The 19930-nt window shown below is 41.8% G+C and overlaps 1 protein-coding gene across 21 annotated transcripts in view; it reads left to right on the top strand.

Moving 5' to 3' along the window:
- Mast4 (microtubule associated serine/threonine kinase family member 4) overlaps nucleotides 1-19930 on the top strand; it is a 602614-nt gene that overhangs the window by 472766 nt on the left and 109918 nt on the right. For all 21 annotated transcript variants that reach the window (XM_017315531.1, XM_017315530.1, XM_017315529.1 and 18 more), the window contains one exon: nucleotides 8415-8503. In XM_017315531.1, the coding sequence (XP_017171020.1) occupies nucleotides 8415-8503 (89 nt within the window). The remainder of the gene's footprint in view (nucleotides 1-8414; nucleotides 8504-19930) is intronic.

Genomic DNA, 19930 nt, shown 5'->3' with positions numbered 1-19930 from the left:
ATTCATTCATTCATTCATTTTATATTCCACTCATTGCCCCCCTCCCGGTAATCCTCGCCCACAGTCCTTCCCCCATTCTCCTCTCCCTTTCCTCTGAGGGTGGGGCCCCCTCTGGGTATCCCCTTATTCAGACACATCACGTTTCCTCAAGCCTAGGCTCCTCTCCCACTGAGGCCAGGTAAGGCAGCCCAGCTAGAAGAACATATCCTACAGACAGGCAACAGCTTTTGGGATAGCCCCAGCTCAAATTGTTCAGGAGACCCACATAAAGACCAAGCTATACATCTTGCTACATATATGCAGGGAGGCCTACATCCAGCCCTATATATTCTTTAGTTGGTGGTTCAGTCTCTGAGAGCCCCAAGGGTCTAGAGTAGTTGACTCCGTTGGTCTTCCTGTGAGGTTCCTATCCCCTTCTATGCTCACAACCTTCCTGCTACTCTTCAATAAGAGTCCCCAAGCTCCATCCATTGTTTGGCTGTGGGTGTCTGCATCTGTCTGAGTCAGCTGCTGAGTGGAGCCTCTCAGAGGACAGCCATGCTCTACTCCTGTCTGCAAGCATAACAGTATCATTAATAGTGTCAGGGATTGGTGCTTGAATATGGGCTCATCTTCATGGATTAGTATTTCCAAGAAGCCCTGACTACTGACTGTGGTCTCATATATATATATGCACACACACATATGTACATGCATGTATATGTCTATTTAAACGTGTATAAAATTTCCCTATTACTTTCTTCGGAACTTTTGAAAGTTTACTCAAACTTTGAGGTAGCTATTGGAATCTGTTTGGACTTCGTACTCCTAAAGACAGTATGAGGACTTACTCATTTCTAGTATGTGTTGTGCCTCTAGGAAGAATCTGTCTGCTAATGGAAAAACTTAGTTTATGTATCAAGATGGCCAGAAGAGACATCCTCCTCATAACTATGTGTGCTCATCTTGCTGATGCAAATACCTAAAGCCTTGGCTTTGTCCCCTCATTCATACTGGTCTCCTCTCTAGCATCCTGGAGGCAGGGGCTAATGCAGAATGCTCTCATTCATTCTGGGGCCATCTTGCTGAGGTTGAAAGAGGGAGATGTTGTATTTTAAATGTGGAGTTCATCTAGGATGCCCATAGACCTTGCTTCCTAAACTGCCCACTCTGCTTCCTTCTTCCTTTGTTGCAGCTTCGCATCTAGAATGATTTTCTTTAAAACTAAAGGCAGATTATGCCCAAAATCCTCAACCCTTTCCCTTTCTCTGACTAAATGCAGACTCCCCACACTGTGGTCTGCAACCCTTCCATTTACTGTGTGCTACCTAAGGTTCTCCGCTGATCCTTCCATCTCAGCCTGCTGGCATGCTTATGTTCCTGGAACCTGCTTGCGCCAGGGCCTTTGCTTGTTCTTCAAACTTGTTCTCTTACTTCCTGGTCTTACCAAATACTGCCTCCCCAGTGAGAGTTTCCCTGAACATGTGTTTAAGATCCTGACCTTCCATACTGGTATCCCAGCCACAGTTTCTATATGGTTCCCCTCCATCGTCATTCCACATGCGATGAATGTTACCTCGCGTGCGTTACTTATGTCCACTCTAGAAGAGAGCAGTGGATTTGTTCAGTACAGTGCCTGTCTTAATATATCTGCACACTCAGCGAATAGTTAACTGAATAAATTAACAAAAGTCTTGATTTAATGAGCTGTAGGGAAAACGACAGCACATACATTATCTTGAAGTGAGTGATAGCAGCTATGGAGCTGAGGAAGGGATCAGAAAAGCTTGCTTTCTGCTTCCTTTAGACAGGAATGGCATTACCCAGCTAGCTACTCCATGTGACTGTGTTATTGGAGAGGCACTAGAGATTTAGATGCCCAGAAAAGGGATTGCTTGAATGACAGGAGAAAGACAAAATGTTTATGGGAAACTTCTGCAGAAGGAATGTAGAGCTAGGCCTGAGGGTCGAGGAGCAAGCAACACCAGGACTTAGGGGGAAGTGTCCGAAGAGTTTAAGGAATGTTGTCTTGCTGTTGCACAATATTTTCCCTTCAATTACATTTTCAAGTATTTTGCAATCAGATTTTCAAAAGCATGGACTCCTACAGACTCAGTGTCACAAGGAGAAGGAACGGAGGTCCACAGGATGTAATTTTAGTGCATTTAAGAATCCTAAAATTTACTTCAAATGGATAACCTTAAAAATAAATGAATTAGACCCACATTTATGTTGCCACAGTTAAAGCTTAAAATTACAATGTTGAGCGGAGAAAAAGTCAGTTACACTCTATAGATATATAAATGGCATAGTGCATGCTAAGTTCTAGATTATCCCAAATTCAAAAACATGACTGTCATACAAAGTGAACATATTCAGAGGTTTTTTTTTTAACTTTATCCATTAGTTAGAGAAAAGTGACGTAACAAGACACATTGTGTGAGTTTTTTAAATGGACATATACATATGGACATTCAGGAACTATGAAATGAACTTGCTAGATGTGAAACTGCTTTCTTTTTTACAGGACACGGAATGTCTTAGGCCGTCTTTCTATGAAGGGGGTCAGTTGTACTAAAAGGAGACAGATTGTCCATTCAAAGACAGCCATTTGCATTGCTCCCAGTCCTCAACAGCTTTGACTGAAACAACATTTTACCACAGCACAGTCAGTAGGAATACTGAGATGCACAGGTCTTTAAAGGAACCCACTCATTCTCTTTGTGTGTAATTCCAAATTGTGGGGTCCCCTGATAACTGAAAGCAGTAGTAAAAATGTAAAATTTTAACATAATCCTGTAATCTCACACACACACACACTCACACATTCACACATTCACAAGCTGTAGTACCAACAATGAAGGGAGGCTGGGGATCTGAATCAGTCTGTAGGGTGCTGACCTACTGAGCAGGAAGCCCTGGGTTTGATTCCCAGCAACACATAAACCACAAATGTCGCTGAAAACCTGTAGTCTCAGTACTTCACGTCTGGGAGACAGAAAGAGGGACAAATGTTTGAGCCAACTTGGAGAAGTAGAGAAGAAGATATTTAGGGAATGGGGAATTTTCTTTTTTTAAAAAAATATTTGAAACAGATATGACAAAAGCTATAATGATCCAGCCCAGAGTTGTTCGAGCTCTTGGATTCTTCATCTCTCTGTTAAAACATTTCTTGGATCTAGAAACTAGTTTCTTACTATTTTTCTCATGTGAGAAACCCCTTGATTTTATCAGTATGGAAGCTGCAGCCTCTCGTGTATATAATATTAGTTATTCAAGAACTCATTAGATTACCTTTGCCTCCTGATGATGGCCAGTCTCCAACACTTCAGCCTTCCTCTGTGTTTAAGGAATAGTCAGACGGTTAGATTCTACCCTGGTGTGAGGAAATAACAGATGTTTTCTGAATAGTGAAGCTTTGGTCTGTAATTGGTCTCCTGTGCAAATTTATCACAATCTCCATCAAGGTAAAAATGATAAGTTGGACTTATCTTTGCTCTCCTCTTGGTTCGCTGTGACTCTTGCCTCTCTGCCTCTCCGTGGTGGTCAGTGACAGGTTGTACTCAGTGTTGACCTTTCCAATCAGTTACCAATTAAAAAAATTACAGCCAGTGGGGCTTGGTCTGCTCAGTTGTCTTAATGACAACCAGACATGGTAAGAACTCGTGTCTCATTGTAAATGTAATTTAAAGTTAAGCAAAAACTTAGCTACTTGGAATAATTGAAAATAGTCAAGGCCCGCCAGGCTTTCAGAGACCTGGCAGGAGATGGGTAATAGGTTCTTTTGCCAGAAGACACTTGACACATGCAGGTACCACACATTCACTGAGCCCCCAAGCCTTTCTAGGGGACTTGAGCTTAAAGGCAATTTGGGCAGAAATGGCGTGTGGGTGCTGTGGACCAAATATGCCTTTCTTTCCCAACATCAGCCTGATAGCCAGATGAGTTTGTCCTTGTCGCATCTGGTCTGGCTTAAGTAATGGAACCTGTGAGCATGTACTTTATCATCCAGACAAGCGGAAGGCCCTCTAGCCAGTACGAAGATGTCACAAACTTTGTGAAGATTCTTGGTGGTGGCAGTGGACTTAGGGACAATCTGTTCAATCTTCATGTCAAATACCAGGACAAAAACCATGCAGCCAATCACAGCGCTCCTTTATATTGGCCTCCCATCACTCTGAAGTTTGCCCTCAAGCACTATCCAGAAGATCAACACCTTTTCTTACTCAAAGATTCTGTCTTCCTTGTGTTTAGTGGCCAGTCTGGCCAGCTCACTCAAGAGTGATGGCATCATCTTTCTACCATCCTCTCCCTCCCAGGTCTCAGGTCTGTAGTGGGCAAGGTGCACTACCTGTGCCATGTATGTATGGGTATAGTGCATGTGTGCATGCATGCAGGTATGAGTGTGTGTGTGTGTGTGTGTGTGTGTGTGTGTGTGTGTGTGAGAGAGAGAGAGAGAGAGAGGGAGAGACAGACAGACAGACAGACAGACAGACAGACAGAGACAGAGGAGAGACAGAGAGAAAGCCTTCTTTCTGTTCCCCGTCTGTGCCTGTCTTTGTGCCTGGGTGGATCTTTCCAGGGAGGAACCAGGGGATGAGTAATAAGAGTGCTTACTGGGATCATCACCTTTGTCCTAATCCACTGTTTACCTCTGCCTTTGTGTCAAGTGGTAGGCAGCTGTCTTCTTGCTACATTCTGGCTTTACAAGGAAGAAATCCCAGTGTCCTAGTGTGTGACATAAGTCCTGTAGAGCAAGTAGAGCATACTATGTACCGGAAGGGTAAGTTTTCTCTTGGGTCGCTTCCACTGAAGATCTGCAGTGGAGGTACTCTGGAGGTGTGAACACTGGCTAGACTATTAGGAGTTTGGGTATGGTAAGGAGAGGGCTTTATCTTGCAGAGTCAGGGGGGAATAGTGCCTTTCATGTTGGAATAGATGAAGCATGAGCGCCCACCTCTTCAGTTTCTTTTCTGACCTGTGTGTCTGAGGAGCCAAAGTAGAGAGGACATTTAACAAGGTGCACTGCTGGGATTGGATGAATTATGAGAGATTTATGCTGAAGAGATATAGCGTTACTGCTTGCTAGGAGATGCCTGGCTTTCCCATGGATGACTGCCAGAAAAACTTAGTCACACTGATGAAAGGGAAGGAGCAAAGTGAGTGTGTGTGTGTGTGTGTGTGTGTGTGTGTGTGTGTGTGTGTATGTGTGTGAAGATGGGGGGACAAGCACACCTATGCTCCATGTATTTCAGGATTCAGCATACGATCAAGTGCCCCTTTGCCTTTAAGAATCTTAGCAATAAGTTCATCGTGAGGTCAAAGCCCTATGTCCTAACTATAGAGATTTATCTGTGTACACACAGGAATCTGCTGTGACCTGTATTTCCTCAACTCTGTTTTACCACATTGGAACAGCTTATGTTTAAAGGCTTCCCCTTGGATTATTGAGAGAGTTTTAAAAGTTCATAATGTGTCACAATTTTAATAATATCCCCGGCTTCCTTGGAAAGTGTCAAAGGTTGTGGAGGTTACTTAAATCACCTTGTGTGTGGTAGAGGAGATAGACCTCTCCTTCTTTCTATCTTTTTTTTTTCTTTTCTTTTTTTTTTTTTTTTTTTTTTTTTGGTTTTTCGAGACAGGGTTTCTCTGTATAACCCTGGCTGTCCTGGAACTCACTTTGTAGACCAGGCTGGCCTCGAACTCAGAAATCCACCTGCCTCTGCCTCCCCAGTGCTGGGATTAAAGGTGTGCACCACTATGCCCAGCTCTCTTTCTATCTTTTTAAAAAATGAGTATGCTGTCATTGACACTCCAGAAGAGGGCATCCGATCCCATTACAGATGGTTGTGAGCCACCACGTGGTTGTTGGGAATCGAACCCAGGACCTCAGGAGGAACAGCCATTTCTCTTAACTGCTGAGCCATCTCTCCAGCCTCCTCTCATTATTTCAATAAAAACCTACTTTCAAGTTTTACTTACATGTTTCTTTTTAAAGATTAACTCACCCTTTCACTGCTTGCTGATAGATTTTAAATAACTGATGTAATTGTGAGGGCTTTTTATTTTATTGTTCCACTCTTTGACTTGCTATAATAATAATATACTATTATATAATACATGTAAACTAACCAGTCTATAGGATTCTTAGAAAATTTTGTTTTTAAATTTTATTTAAGAAATAGCCCTTCTTGTAAATGAAGAAAATATCTAATAAAAAAATGAAAAAAAAAAAAAAAGAGGCACTGGCTGAGGAGCCTTGGTTCAGAGCAAAACCTCTTGAATAAACTTATTTAAACCCCCACGCCCCAAAAAAGAAATAGCCCTTCTTAATTTTAGTTTTAAGGCAGTCACATTAATATGTGATGATAATAATTAATATTGGCATCCATAAATTATATATTTGCTGGGTTACTGATTGTGTTGGCACACATTTCTCTTTCATCTTATTTGTATATAAGAACACTAATAATTAACTGTGTTGAGGAATTCTTTATGAATTACATAGATTCCATATTAAATATAAAGATTTCAATGCCTATTTTTGTACTAACTAATTGAACTTTAGTTGATTTGCCCAAGAAAGTTTTCTGAAATTTCCAGGATATGAATTTATCATTTCTAATTTCTTTAATGAACACTGACAGATTAGTATATTTAATGGTCCCTTCCTGAAGCGAGAGGAGGCTTTAATTTGAATTAACACTAAATGTGTTCTGTAGTATCTTTTAAAAACAATCAGATTATCAGACTTAATGATTATGAATTTAATAGCTTGAGAATAGAGTTCTTGATAGATGAACTGATAATATATCTCAGACTACCTTCCTAATTAACTATCAGGGGCCTATCATTTTCAACAGCTTCTTTAAGGCTAAGTAAACACGATGTTAATTAAACTCACAGATAATGTGAGGGGATGTTGATTGCTGCAACAAGAAAAAGAAACCCATGCAGCCTGACCTTAAGAAACGCTAAGTATGGGATTGTTGGCAATGATAACACGCAGCAAACAGCAAGCGAACTGACTCCCCAGTCGGCGTTGCTGAGAGAAATTGGTATAGGTTTGAAATGTGTTCTTTGAAGATTAGGAATAGCCCTTTCAAATTGTCTATTCTATTTTTCTATTGCTGCGGATTTGCACCTAGGCTTCTCTTACATGCTAGACATGCGCTCAATTCCTGAACTATTTCCAGAGCCCGTTTTGTAGTTTTTTTTACAAATTTGAAAGACAGGTCTCACTATGTCATGTATTCCAGCCTTGAACTTGCTCTGGACTCCGGACTGGCCTTATATTTGTGATCCTTCTTCTTTAGTGTTCTGGTTGGCTGAGATGTCATTTGCATCCTCACCAGACCCAGCTGAAGATGTTCTATACAAACCCCGAAATATCAAATCCTACATCTCATGCAGGTGCTTTCAGGAAACTGGCTGCACAGGGGCCTCTTGTGAAGTAAGAGTCTGCTGCTAATTACAGTCAAGTCTGACAAAATGGAAAGTGGCTTCCATGTAGACTCAGTGCCAGGAACACTTGTTGGTGAGGCTGAGATGGACCCTTGAATTCATTACTCTTTCTGGGTATTGCACTGACCCAGGAGAATAAATGACTAATGTGTATTAAAGAAGACAAACAAACGTGAGGAAACATGTATCTTTCCATCACTGGGGTTTGTTTTTGCTCTAGTCTTTGATGCTTGTGCATGCTACCTTAAAATTCATCTGATAACCCCCTACCAGCAGAAAATGGAAAAAGTAGGTACCTTGTAGCTGTCTATATGAACCCATTTACCAGATATTCAAGATACAGCCAATAGCAGATTAGAAGATGCCGTCATTGTTGTCTTAAAACACTGGAATCTATTTTCCTGTTCCCTAACATGTTCTTTAATGAGGAATTTAAATGTAGCACACAAGATGAAAAATGAGCGAGCAGCAAGCTGCATTTATCTCAGGCATCGACTGTTTTATTGACAAAAGGCACAAATATGAAATTTGTCTAAATAATTAGATTTTTAATTAGTGCATCATTGTAAGATGAATGTCATTCCACTTCGTTGCATATGACTCCCTATTAGAAGTTTCATGTCGACAAGGATTCTACCTGTGGTTTGCTAATCTGAATCCTTAATTTATCACTTGCGTGTATGGCATGTCACATCCTTGTAGATGCAGGCACGAGGTGAGAGGAGACGTTTGATTATAGCTCTGCTGTGGTGAGGAATATTGATGGTGCTATGCTGTATGAATACATTATGGCTTCTCACATTCAGGGGATAGGTTTCAACCCCATGTTAGTGAGCACACACCAGTTCTCTGTGCTGTGAGCAGCAGCGTGAGGAGGTCGTGGAGGCTGTGCCCCCTTGTCTGTGTCGGCTTTGAACTTGCTCAAACAGTAGTGGCGGTTTCTTCACCTGGTTTTTCTTTCCTTCTGACAGTTGCCGAACAAGCAACCGGAAGAGTTTGATAGGCAATGGCCAGTCTCCAGCACTGCCTCGACCACACTCACCTCTCTCTGCTCATGCAGGTAACTGACGACTGTCTTGTTTCTTTTGTTGTCTTTTAAAAGCAATCTAGACCTTTTGAGACCTACATGTGTCTTATATACCTGCCTTGGTTTTCCTATTATGTTACTACTAAGTTGTTCTTTCTGAGATAAATAATTAGAATCCTTTTGTAGGTCAAGCTCTCTTGTAATTAATTTTTTTCCTCTGTTGCTAAATGTTGTTACACAGTCAGACGTATTTGCCCATTAGGAGTATCTTTAGGGGTTGCAAACACGGCAATATGAAGAAGAAAAGTGTCTAGCAGGCAGTCCCTGGCTACAGAGGCATTGGCAGTGCAAGATGGGTAGAAGACGATGTGCTAGAGTGACATTTTTTACCTTCATGATTGCCAGAACTAAAAGGTGTCAAAGGGTCTGTGGGCAGCAGCAATGCCTGATACCACCCCTGCAGCACACATGGTCGGGAAGACATGGTTGTCACTGTTTGTCCTCTGACCCCAACAAATGCTAAGTTGCACCCATATACTGTATACAAGCATGCACATACACACTAAATAAATAAATGTAAAAATTAAAAACAACTTTAATGGTGACTCAGTGAAAACGTAGAAGAAAATCATGATATAGTAAAAAGGATTACGATGCTCAGAAATGTCTCCTCCAGAGATAGCTCTGGAGAAAGGGCGTGTACAAAGGGCGGGGGTTAAACTCCAGCCGTGACACCCTTCATCATTGCTCAGTGTTCCAAGCAGCCTAAAGTTTAATCAGTTGGGAAATAAATAAATGAACTATGATCCAGTCACACAGAGAAAACAAATTAACTAGCTAGCCCTGCACATGTCTGCATGAATGAAACTCAGATATAGTATTGGGCAACAAAGGCAAATTGCATAAGAATGTTGCTTAGCCATTCAACCATTCACATGAAATTAATGTGGTGCTATGGGTATTGTTTCATTTATAAACACACACACACACACATATGCCACATATGTATGACATTTTCCTTAATTATTATTAGAACTAAAAGATATATATATGTGTGTGTGTGTGTGTGTGTGTGTATGTATATGTTATATATTATGTAATAATTATATTAGATATGTTTATACATGCACATATGTATGTATGCTTGTAATGAGAGATGGAGAAAATAAGATATATTTTTTAATTGAAAATACATTTTTCATACAGTAATTTCCTTACCTCCTCCCAGGTCCTCCCCACCTTTTCAATTCCATACCTCCCCCACCCTCTTACTCTCCCTCTCTCGCACTCTTTCTCTCTCTCAAATATGCAGGTAATGAAACAATTGAACCAGAATAAACAAATAAACAAAACCAAGTAAGAAAACAAAGAAAAAATATCAGGAGTTACATATATGTACACATGTGCACGTGTGTGCTCACACACACACACACACACACACACACACACACACTGCATAAAGATACAAAATCAGTAACTGTAGTATATAAACAAAAGACTAGTAAGGTTTAAAAAAAAATGACCAAACAAAGTTTTGTGTTAGCCATCTACTGCTGAGCATGGGGCCTGTCCAGGGAGACTTCATTAGAGAAACTCGCTTTTCCTTTGTGAGTAAATGTCAACTTGAGATAGTTTGTTGGTTAGGGGTGGGAGCAAGTGTCTCTTGGTGCTGAGACTTCAGCTGAGCTGTCTTAGACCTGTGCAGGCCTTGTGCATGCAGCCACAATCTTTATGAGTCTGTATGTGCCACAGTGTTGTGTCTGTTTCTGTGGTGTAATCCATCCCTTTTGGCTCTTACAGCCTCTCCACCTCCTCTTCCACATCATTCTCTGAACTCTGAGGGGATGGGTGTGATGAAGAAATCCCATTTGGAGCTGAAGGTTTTACCTGATAGTGAGAGATGTTTAGTTGGAGGTTTTTCTCCTACCCCCCCCCCCCCACCGTTATTTGGTGACTCCATTTAGAGGAAAGAAGATAGTTTTAAGAACCAGTTTTATGATAGTTAACTTAAAGAGGTATGAGGGACACATATAAGAAGAAAGAGAGTGAAGCTGTTGGTAATTTTACATAGTTCCAAAGATATGTAATGAGTAAATATGCAACTATTTAAATTATTACTGTTTATAATTGTGATTTTGGAGACAAGATCTTACTATATAGCCCTGGCTGGCCTAGAACTTGCTCTGTGGACCAGGCTATCCTTGAACTCACAGAAGTCTACTTGCTCTATCTCCAGAGTACAGGAATTAATAGTGTGTGCTACCACACCCAGCTGGATTTAACATTTTTTTGTTATGTGATTGTCATGATAGTTGAAGCCTACAGAGAGTCACACAAGAGCAGACTCCTTGGGACTTGGAATTGTGTGTATTAAACTGCTCCATTCTTCTGGCATCTACCCCAGGGCCTAGCAGTCTTACTAGGTGCTAAGTGACTGATAGATTCTGTTTCTTAAGTATAACTCAGCAGTGATTTTAAGTGTGTGACCTTCCTCCTCTTTGTGGTGTTTGATGCCCATTTCCCAACATTTATGTGTCTGTTGATTGGGCTTTTATTGCTTTGATTTTCTTTAGCGCTAGTACTGAAAAGAGAGGATGTGGTTAAGGCTTTAATGATCCTTTAATTGTTTTTTCCCCTTCTGTATTGCCTTAGCTTGATGTTTTCTTCTTTTTTTTCTTTTTAAATCCACATTGGTTTTAGGATGTAATCTGAGGGCTTTGAGCAAGGAGTGGTGTGTTGTTTAGGGTCTGAGTGCTTTTCTTTGTTACTGAGCCAACAGGTTGTTACTCAGAGGAGTAACGTCTGTTAGACATTTTTCTGGGAGAAGTGGCATTAATTGCAATCTGCCAGATCCCTGTTTCTGTGTAGTGAATAGGAAGGTGATGTAAATGAATAGAAGGCCAATCCATCCTGGTGTCCTGCTCGTGTGTGCCTTGTCGCCTCCCTCTGCTTACCTCTTCTCTCTTGCTGCCTATGTTTGATCCAGGGTTCTTAGTGAGGCTGAGCAGATGTCACCATGAAAACAACAGATAGAAAAGCTGCCATCTCTCAGGTCTTATTAGCCTATCATCCAGAGCCACACCCACAGGTCCTATTAGCCTATCATCCAGAGCCACACCCACAGGTCCTATTAGCCTATTATCCAGAGCCACACCCACAGGTCCTATTAGCCTATTATCCAGAGCCACACTCACTTTGTTTTCCTAAGGGAGCAGAGTGTGAGCTGACCACTGGCATATGAGTCTTATATATGCATCCAGTGCTGACTGTCTGCGCTAATTGGTTGTGTCAGGAGCATTCAGCAGAAGAAAGGTATTCACAGGATGTTTCGAGGAGCCAGGGGTTCCTGAGAGAACACAGAACAGGACAGCCATTTAAAAACAAAACCAAAAAAGTAAAAGATGCCAGGCTTCCAGTTCCAGGAAGATTCAAAGCATTAAAGTTCGTTCTGAATTCCCAGTGGAAGAAACTGGGATATATTTTCTGACATGAAAATGTCTGTGTAATGAGAAAAGTGAAAAGAAATCCAAGTGTGGACTATCTATTAGTCCATGAGTAATTGCCCACCTGATGACTTTAATGTACAAAGGGCTGGCGTAGATGGGTAGTGAGGGGTGAGGGGGCTAATAGAAAATGGTGTAAATGGCCTATCATGGGGGAGGGAGCCCTGCCAACCTGGAACCACTTGAGCCAAGAGAGTGAGGTGGTATCCTTTACCTGGAGTAGGCTATAGTACTTCATTTGCTAAATCCAGTGACACCGAAGATGGGGACAAACAGCCCATTTTCACACTGCAGATGCTGATGTGGCTCAGTATAACTGTTAGGTTAGTGGCTTATAGTTTTGTTTAAAACGTGAAATGTATTTACCCTTTGACCCAATAAATCTATATATGGAAATATCTCTTCCCTATACTCCCTTAGGATAATAGGAAATTATAAATGTTAGCATTGCCTATGATTAATAAGCAGGAAGGTAAGTTGTTATTAGTTTTTTACTTACCCTATCATTCATCGATGGGCTTGTATAGGATCAGGTATATGAGCCAGCAGATGTTGTAATAAAGGAAATAGTAGGCTTTTATGTAGGGTGCTGGAAAAATGCATAAATAAGTGAGAAAAATTACATGTTGTAAAATTACATCCGTGTGCACATTTTAGTGTATATGTGCTCATGTATACGTACCTGTGGGTTCATGCATATTCATAAGGAATTTGCATGTTATAATTTCATCTGTGTGCACGTTTTAGTATATACACGCTCATGTATACACTCTTATGCATTCATACATATTCATAAGGAATTTGTGAAAAGAAGGAGAAATTGTGAGCAGTGTTTATTTGCAGGGGATAAGAAGGTTGAGAGATGAGCATATATTACTTTATAATTAAAAGAGAAAAGAAAAGCTTTAAAACTAAAATCAAAAAGGAAATAAAATGCCTACAGTCATTCTCTGCTGCCATGTAACAGATTACCAAAAATTCACTGGTCAGAACAGGATGTATTTCTTAATCTTGTGGTTTTGTGGAGATAGATGTCTGGACAAGCTAGCTCGCTTAGGTTCTCTGCTCAGGGTATTGTAAAACCAAAATTAAGGCGTTGGCTGGGCAGGGCTGTGACCTGGAGTCTGGGAAAGTGCTTACTTCAAGCTCATACAGGTTGCAGGCAGATTTAGATCACTGCTGTCCCCAGGGTTGCTTTCAGAGTTGCTTTAGGCTTCAGTGTGCCCTTCTCTACTGTCAAACCAGTCAGGGCTCATCCAGTCATTGCCGTGCTTCAAATCTGACTTCCTTTGCCATCAGTCACAGAAAGTTCTTTCCTTGTAGTGGGCCTATCCAGATAATCTCTGTATTTTAAGGTCAGTTGATGTTGGTCTTCAATTACAAGTGCAAAATCCTGTAGGAGTCGTACTGGCCTGTATTCACATCTGATTAGATAACTAGGGAATGGAGCCTAATACATCATAATCTCCCATTTACATTTTAATTCACACATGTAACACATGGACTCCAAGAGTGACTCTTAACTAACCCTCAGACTAGATGGAGGCAAGTGACAAAGACCCAGGACGCTCGCTTTCAAAGGATTGAGGTGACAGCTCTAGTCCCAATGGCCAGAATATTTACTCCTTTGTTTTCTTCAGTTTGTGTCAGTGAATCTGCTATCCTTAAAGCCTCCATCAAGTTATAAATACATTGTGTCATGCTTCTTTCTTTCTTTCTTTCTTTCTTTCTTTCTTTCTTTCTTTCTTTCTTTCTTTCTTTCTTTCTTTTTATTTTTTGAAGACCTTTTATTTATTTTATATTTACATATGAGTACACTTGCTGACAGCAGACACACCAGAAGAGGGCATTCTATTCTATCCCATAACAGATGGTTGTGAGCTACTATGTGGTTGTTGGGAATAGAACTTAGGACCTCTGGAAGAGCAGGCAGTGCTCTAAAACAGGGTGAACTCTTTTCACATGCTATGATGACAGCCAAGGACCACCATACACACGCAAACACACACACACACACACACACACACACACACACCTCCGCCAGTTCAGACTCACTGCCTTTCTGTGTGTCTGACATAGTCTCAGACTACCAGTCTTACAGAGCAAGGTGATGGTTTTCCCAAGCAGTGAGTGAGTTTTGAACACAGGAGGAGTTTTCTGACTCTTCACTGAACTTTATTGGCTAACCCTGGAAGACGGGGAGATTGTGAGTGAATCAGGCCTGGGTACATTGTCCTTACTCTGTCACCCAGCCTTCTGGGGTGGCTGTCCACACAGCTATTGCTCAGATGTTCCTGGTCACTTCCATACAGCACACGGAGGGGAGGCTTTTACTTGTAAGCTATAGTCGGCTGGAAGACAACTGGGTCAGTAAAGGTGGAGGTACCTCAAGTTCCAGTGGCGATAAAGTGAGAACAGGGGCAGCCTGGGGGCCAGCAGTGCCTTTGTTTCCTTTATTTGGGGACTCCTTCAAAAGCCTGCCGTGGGTTTCTGGGCATGAAATATTATTTACCGAACTGTTTGAACCTACTTTCTAGATCCTTATTAAAGTGTTCACTCAGCAACTCAGTGACCTCCTTTGGCTGCATAAAAGTGCTTGCCCAAGACAAATCCTGAAGTGTCTGTGTTCCTTTGCATTTGGGGAATAGGCAGTACGAGACACTCTCCCCCCAGAGCCACTGTAAATTGATTATTGCCCATGCCAAGGAGACAGTTTCTTAGTACCCTATATAGTCACTTAAAAAAAAAATCTGTATTTAATTTTTGGTTCCAGAGGGATATTTATTTCTGCATTTATATTAGCTATGTGTGATTGTGGGTACATTCATTCCGTAGTGTGTTTGTGGAGACCATAGGAGTGTTAGAGAGTTGTGTTCTACTTTCCCTTTGAGTGGGTTTCAGCCATCAAGTTCAAATGGCCAGGCTCACACTGAGCATGCTTTTATCCACTGCGCCATCCCTGCAACCATCCAGAGGCATTTGTTATATGTTCATCCATCATCATTAAATTATAAAACCCAGTCTCCAGCCCAGGGTACCTCCTTATACAGTTTCATTTAATGTTGGTTAAAATAAGCAAATTATATGATTGTAGCCAGTTGGCTCTCCTTCTTTTTAAATTTTTCAATTTATTTTTATTTCAGTGTATAAGCATTTGCCTGAATACATGCACTTGTACCTGAATGCATGTTTGTGTATGCCTAATGCCCTAAGAGGCCAGAAGAGTATGTCAGACCCTCCATATCAAGGGTTACAGATGTTTCTAAGTTACAGTTTGGGTGCTGGGAACAAATTCAGGCTGTCTAAGAGCAGCAAATGCTCTTAACCTCTAGTACTTCTCTCCAGCCTCAGTTACTTCTCGTAATTAAGCTATTAGCAGATGACCTTGGTCTCATTTAATCTTCACAAACATTCAGCAAATCCCCCCAAAAGACTCCTGAATTTGGTGCTGATCTGAAGGTTGTATTGTTTTACAAGGAACCCCTTCTTTATTTCAAGTGTTTCGTAAATTCATTTCTCTTGGCTTGTGGAAAAGGCCACCTTCTAGTCTGTGCTGCCCTCAAGTTTTTTTTTTTTTTTTTTTTTTGTTTTGTTTTGTTTTCTTTTGTTAATCCTTAGCCTTTGTGTAATGGCATGTGCTGGGTTGAGCAATGACATATCTTGCCCTTCCTGCTTAAGGAAAAAAAAATTGATAAAATCAGATGGACTGACGTCAGTGCCTCTGTTTTCCCTGTTTCGATACTTCTTTGTGTCGACTCACTAATTGGGTGTTACAAACCCAAACCATTATTCCTTGTTAATTTCTTTAGGCAGACCCATTTGCCCTGTGACCTTTGTTAGTCATTTGGGTCCTTTGAGCAGGCTGCAATGCTTATGTACAGTCTACCCCTAGTAATAATTTCATAACTAGGGGGCTTGGAGAGATGGTTCAGAGGTTAAGAGCACTGACTGCTCTTCCAGAGGTCCTCAGTTCAATTCCCAGCAACCACATGGTGGCTCACAACTATCTGTAATGGGATCAGATGTCCTCTTCTGATGTGTCTGAAGACAGCTACAGTGTACTCACATATATAGAATAAGGAAATCTGAAAGAAATTAATTTCATGGCTAACATTTTTCAGATTCCCTTAATCTGAGTAGACGAGTCATGTAACCATGATGCCATTTGTTTTGGCTTCCATTCTCTCCTAAATTATAAATTAAAGCTATATGAGGATGACTGCTAAATTGTGGTTTCAGCTCTTCTGTGCCATCAGAAGTGGTTGCTTGGTTGGTTGGTTGTGTGCTTCTAAGCCTGAGCCTCTGGGTAGCCACTTGAGATTTCATTCTCCTAGAAGACATCTTCTTTCTGCTTTGTGGTGTTTGATGATTTTTTTTTAATCAGAATTTTAATGTGTGTGTGTGTGTGTGTGTGTGTGTGTGTGTGTGTGCATGCACGTGTACTCGCTCGTGTGTTTATCCGCCATGTCTTGTCTTTAGGCTTAGGGTTTAGCTGCTGAAACCCCACTTGGGTCTTAGTAACATACTTTCAATTTAGAACTGGCAGTCCTTGGTGAAAGATTGGCTGTAGGGAAGGAGAGACTTAGCTGATTAGAGATGGCTGCCAGATGCCTAGCTGGGTGTATGAAGAGGTGTACAGGTGGTTCCCATGCTGAAGGAAAGAGAAAAGCAGACTGCAGGTAATAAGAAAGCATTTGGTTTGCGCACGCAGAGTTGGCAGGCCCGTGAGACAGCTAAGTGTTCTCTAGATCTGTGCCCGGGAGTCTGAGTCTACATCGTGGGCATTGGCTTGGAAGTCATTTTCTTAGATGCTGGGTAAAACCTTCAGAGGCCAAGACATCACAGAGAGGAGAGAGAATGGGAAAACAGAACCTGTGCTGGGCCTCCCCGGTAGAGGTCCTGAGAGATAAACGGCCACGGGAGTCTGAAAGGCAGGAAATGAAAGGACCGAGTAGCAATATAGAATCCAAAAGAAGGCAAAGATACCAAGGGAAGATGATAGGATCAAGTCAAACGCTTCCCAGATGTTTGCTGGATAAACAGCTGCTTAGAGAAAAAGGCTTCCACCTTTGAAGTCTTCAGACTAAAATGCAGCATTTCCCTGATGTAAGGTGAAATTTGGCTTCCCCCCAAACTAGGAGTCTTCCCAGATGTTGAATTCTACACCAAGCCCCACATAGCACCCTATCTTAATTACTCATATCTATCTGTCTGTCTGTCTGTCTGTCTATCTATCTATCTATCTGTCTGTCTGTCTGTCTGTCTGTCTGTCTGTCTATCTGAGATAGGGTAGCTCTGGCTGTCCTGGAACTCCTTTTGAAAGAGGTCTTAGCAAACTTTTCCTTTGTTCACTATGTAACCTTGTCAAAAGGCCTATTGCCTTTCAAAGGCTTTAATAATTTAGTTGCTAAGGTGATACCTAGCTACAACTTCCCAAATCCAAACAGAAGTTAGACAGGGCACTTAACTAAGGATAGCTGAAACTGTGTATTTTTGTAAATTCTATAAATTATAGTTGGGAAGGTTTTGGGGGGATAGGGTAGTAGGGACAACGTCTCATTGTATAGCTATTATCGGCCAAGGTGACTCACAATGTAGACAGGATTGCTTTGAACACAGGGTAATCCTCCCACTTCAGCCTCTAGGTACTAGAGTTAGATATACATCAGGGTCCCAAGCTTAGGGTAGCATTCTTGAGAAGCTAGAGCCTCAAAATACCCAGTTTGGGCAGGGGGGATGGCTTAGCAGGTAAAAGCCCTTGCCTCACAAGCAAGTGCCACAGCAGTGAGCATTTGTCATCCCAGAAATCCTACATTAAGATAGGAGGCACAAACGAGAACTGGCCCAAAGCTCCTGCTCAAGTCAGCTGGAGTATGCAGGGACAGACAGGAGAGACCCTGCTCAACAAGGAGGAAGACAAGAACTGACTCACCAAAAGCTGACCTCTAATCGACACACAAACACTGTGGCAAGCATTTACACACACACACAACACACATACACCACACATATACACACTGCACCATACACACAACACATCCACACACTACACATCCACACACTACATATCCATATACTACACCACACCACACATACACACCACACCATACCACACCACACACACCACACCACACCACACACACCACACATACACACCACACCACACCACACACACCACACACACACACACTACACCACACCACACCACACCACACCACACATACACACCACACCACACCACACACACCACACACACACACACTACACCACACCACACCACACCACACCACACCACACCACACCACACCACACCACACCACACCGGGGCAGGTTGGTTCTGGGAAGAAGGAAGGGAGGGAGAGAGATAAGAGTTTTTTTTTTTTGTTTTTTTTTAAGGTAATTTTTAGTATTAGGAAAAGCATCATCTCAGGATCTTCAAGACCAAGTTCTCAGCACAAAGGAGATTGATTTACCCAAGAAGGACAGAGGGCAGGGAATAGGAGACAAAGACAGGAGACAGAGGACAGAGAAGGGGAAGGAAACAAGGGTAAGAGGGAAAGGTATTTGCACCAGAGGACAAAGGACTGCCCCTGGATAGAGGAGACAGACATGGCACATAGGAAAATGGCAGCTCCTGAAGGTAAAGGGGATAACCCACATTAGGATGAGGTGTTTAATTTTAATTGGGCATGTTAATTAAGTGAGCCAAAGGGGGCTTTGGATTGCTAGACTTCAATACTTTGACAGCTGGACCTTGGTAGCCAGCCTCAGAAGGAGGACGTGGGCAAATAAGGGAATAGACCTTGGTGGCTAGCTTTAGGAATGTAATCTAGTGGGGTGGTGGTGGTTGTTGTTGTTATTGTTGTTGTTGTTGTTGTTGTGTTGTTTTATTTAACAAGGCAGAGGGACTGGGGAAGATATCTATCTATCTCTATCTATTTGAGACACGGTAGCTCTGGCTGTCCTGGGACTCATTTAAAAAGAGATAGATATGTCTTCAATTTCAAATTTTGTAAAATATTGCAATTGGAAATGAAAATGACTTAGTAAGTGACCTGGGCTTAAATTTAGTAGATCAAATAATATAAATGACAGGTTTGAATATATCTTTTAAGTCCCTCCCTGCAAGTTCAGATATTCAAATTTGGGGAAATAAGCTCTTCTGATGTGTAAGTTTGTCATGAGAAATCGCCTTCTGACATGGCGGCTGAGTTTCTTCTATATGAAAAAATGCTCGCTCTCGAAAGAAAAGATGTGCGTAAAACCCCTTCTGAATGGTCTCCCTTCTCACCCTCACAGTTAGTTTTCAGACACAATAGCTGCAGAGCAGACAGACAGCTTTGCAGCTGTCACAGTGAGTGACTCTTGGTGGCTTTGGCTCTTGGGTTTCTACCTTACCCTTCATCTGAACCTAGATGTTGAGTCAGGAATCTGCAGCTGTATGCAAATGCAGGCTGTCTGCAATGAGAGTCTGCGGACTAGGCAACATCCAGATTAACTGTCCCATAGAGACCAAGTCCATAGAGGGCAAAGAACTTGATGTGAAGGCTCTACTTGTAGAGGGGCATGGGCAGGGTCTTGACCCTGTTTCCAGAAGGCTGCAGGCTCTGTAGCATCCAAGTGCCCACACCTGGACTTACTGAGCATAGAAGTGTGGAAGCCTGTACTTTAAATTCAAGTACACGTGTTAACAAACCTTTTTCTTCCCCTGGCATATTTAAGTGTCATATAGAGCACGGCCATCTCTGACTTTGAACTCACTCACTCTGGCATAATTGCAATTCCAGCTTTAATGATGCTTTAATGCAGATTTTTGAGTTGGCCACAGCAGCATGTGAATGCCACTCCACAAAAGCCATGTAAATTGCAGGCTTTTCAAAGTCTCCGCTTTTATGTTAGGAGCAACACTGGGTAATTACAGAGCTGGTGATGAAATGTTCAAGTATCTCAGCTCGGA

Source organism: Mus musculus, chromosome 13 (assembly GCF_000001635.26).
Source record: "Mus musculus strain C57BL/6J chromosome 13, GRCm38.p6 C57BL/6J".
In the NCBI taxonomy this organism is placed as follows: Eukaryota; Metazoa; Chordata; class Mammalia; order Rodentia; family Muridae; genus Mus; species Mus musculus.
This window is presented reverse-complemented; position numbering and strand designations above follow the sequence as displayed.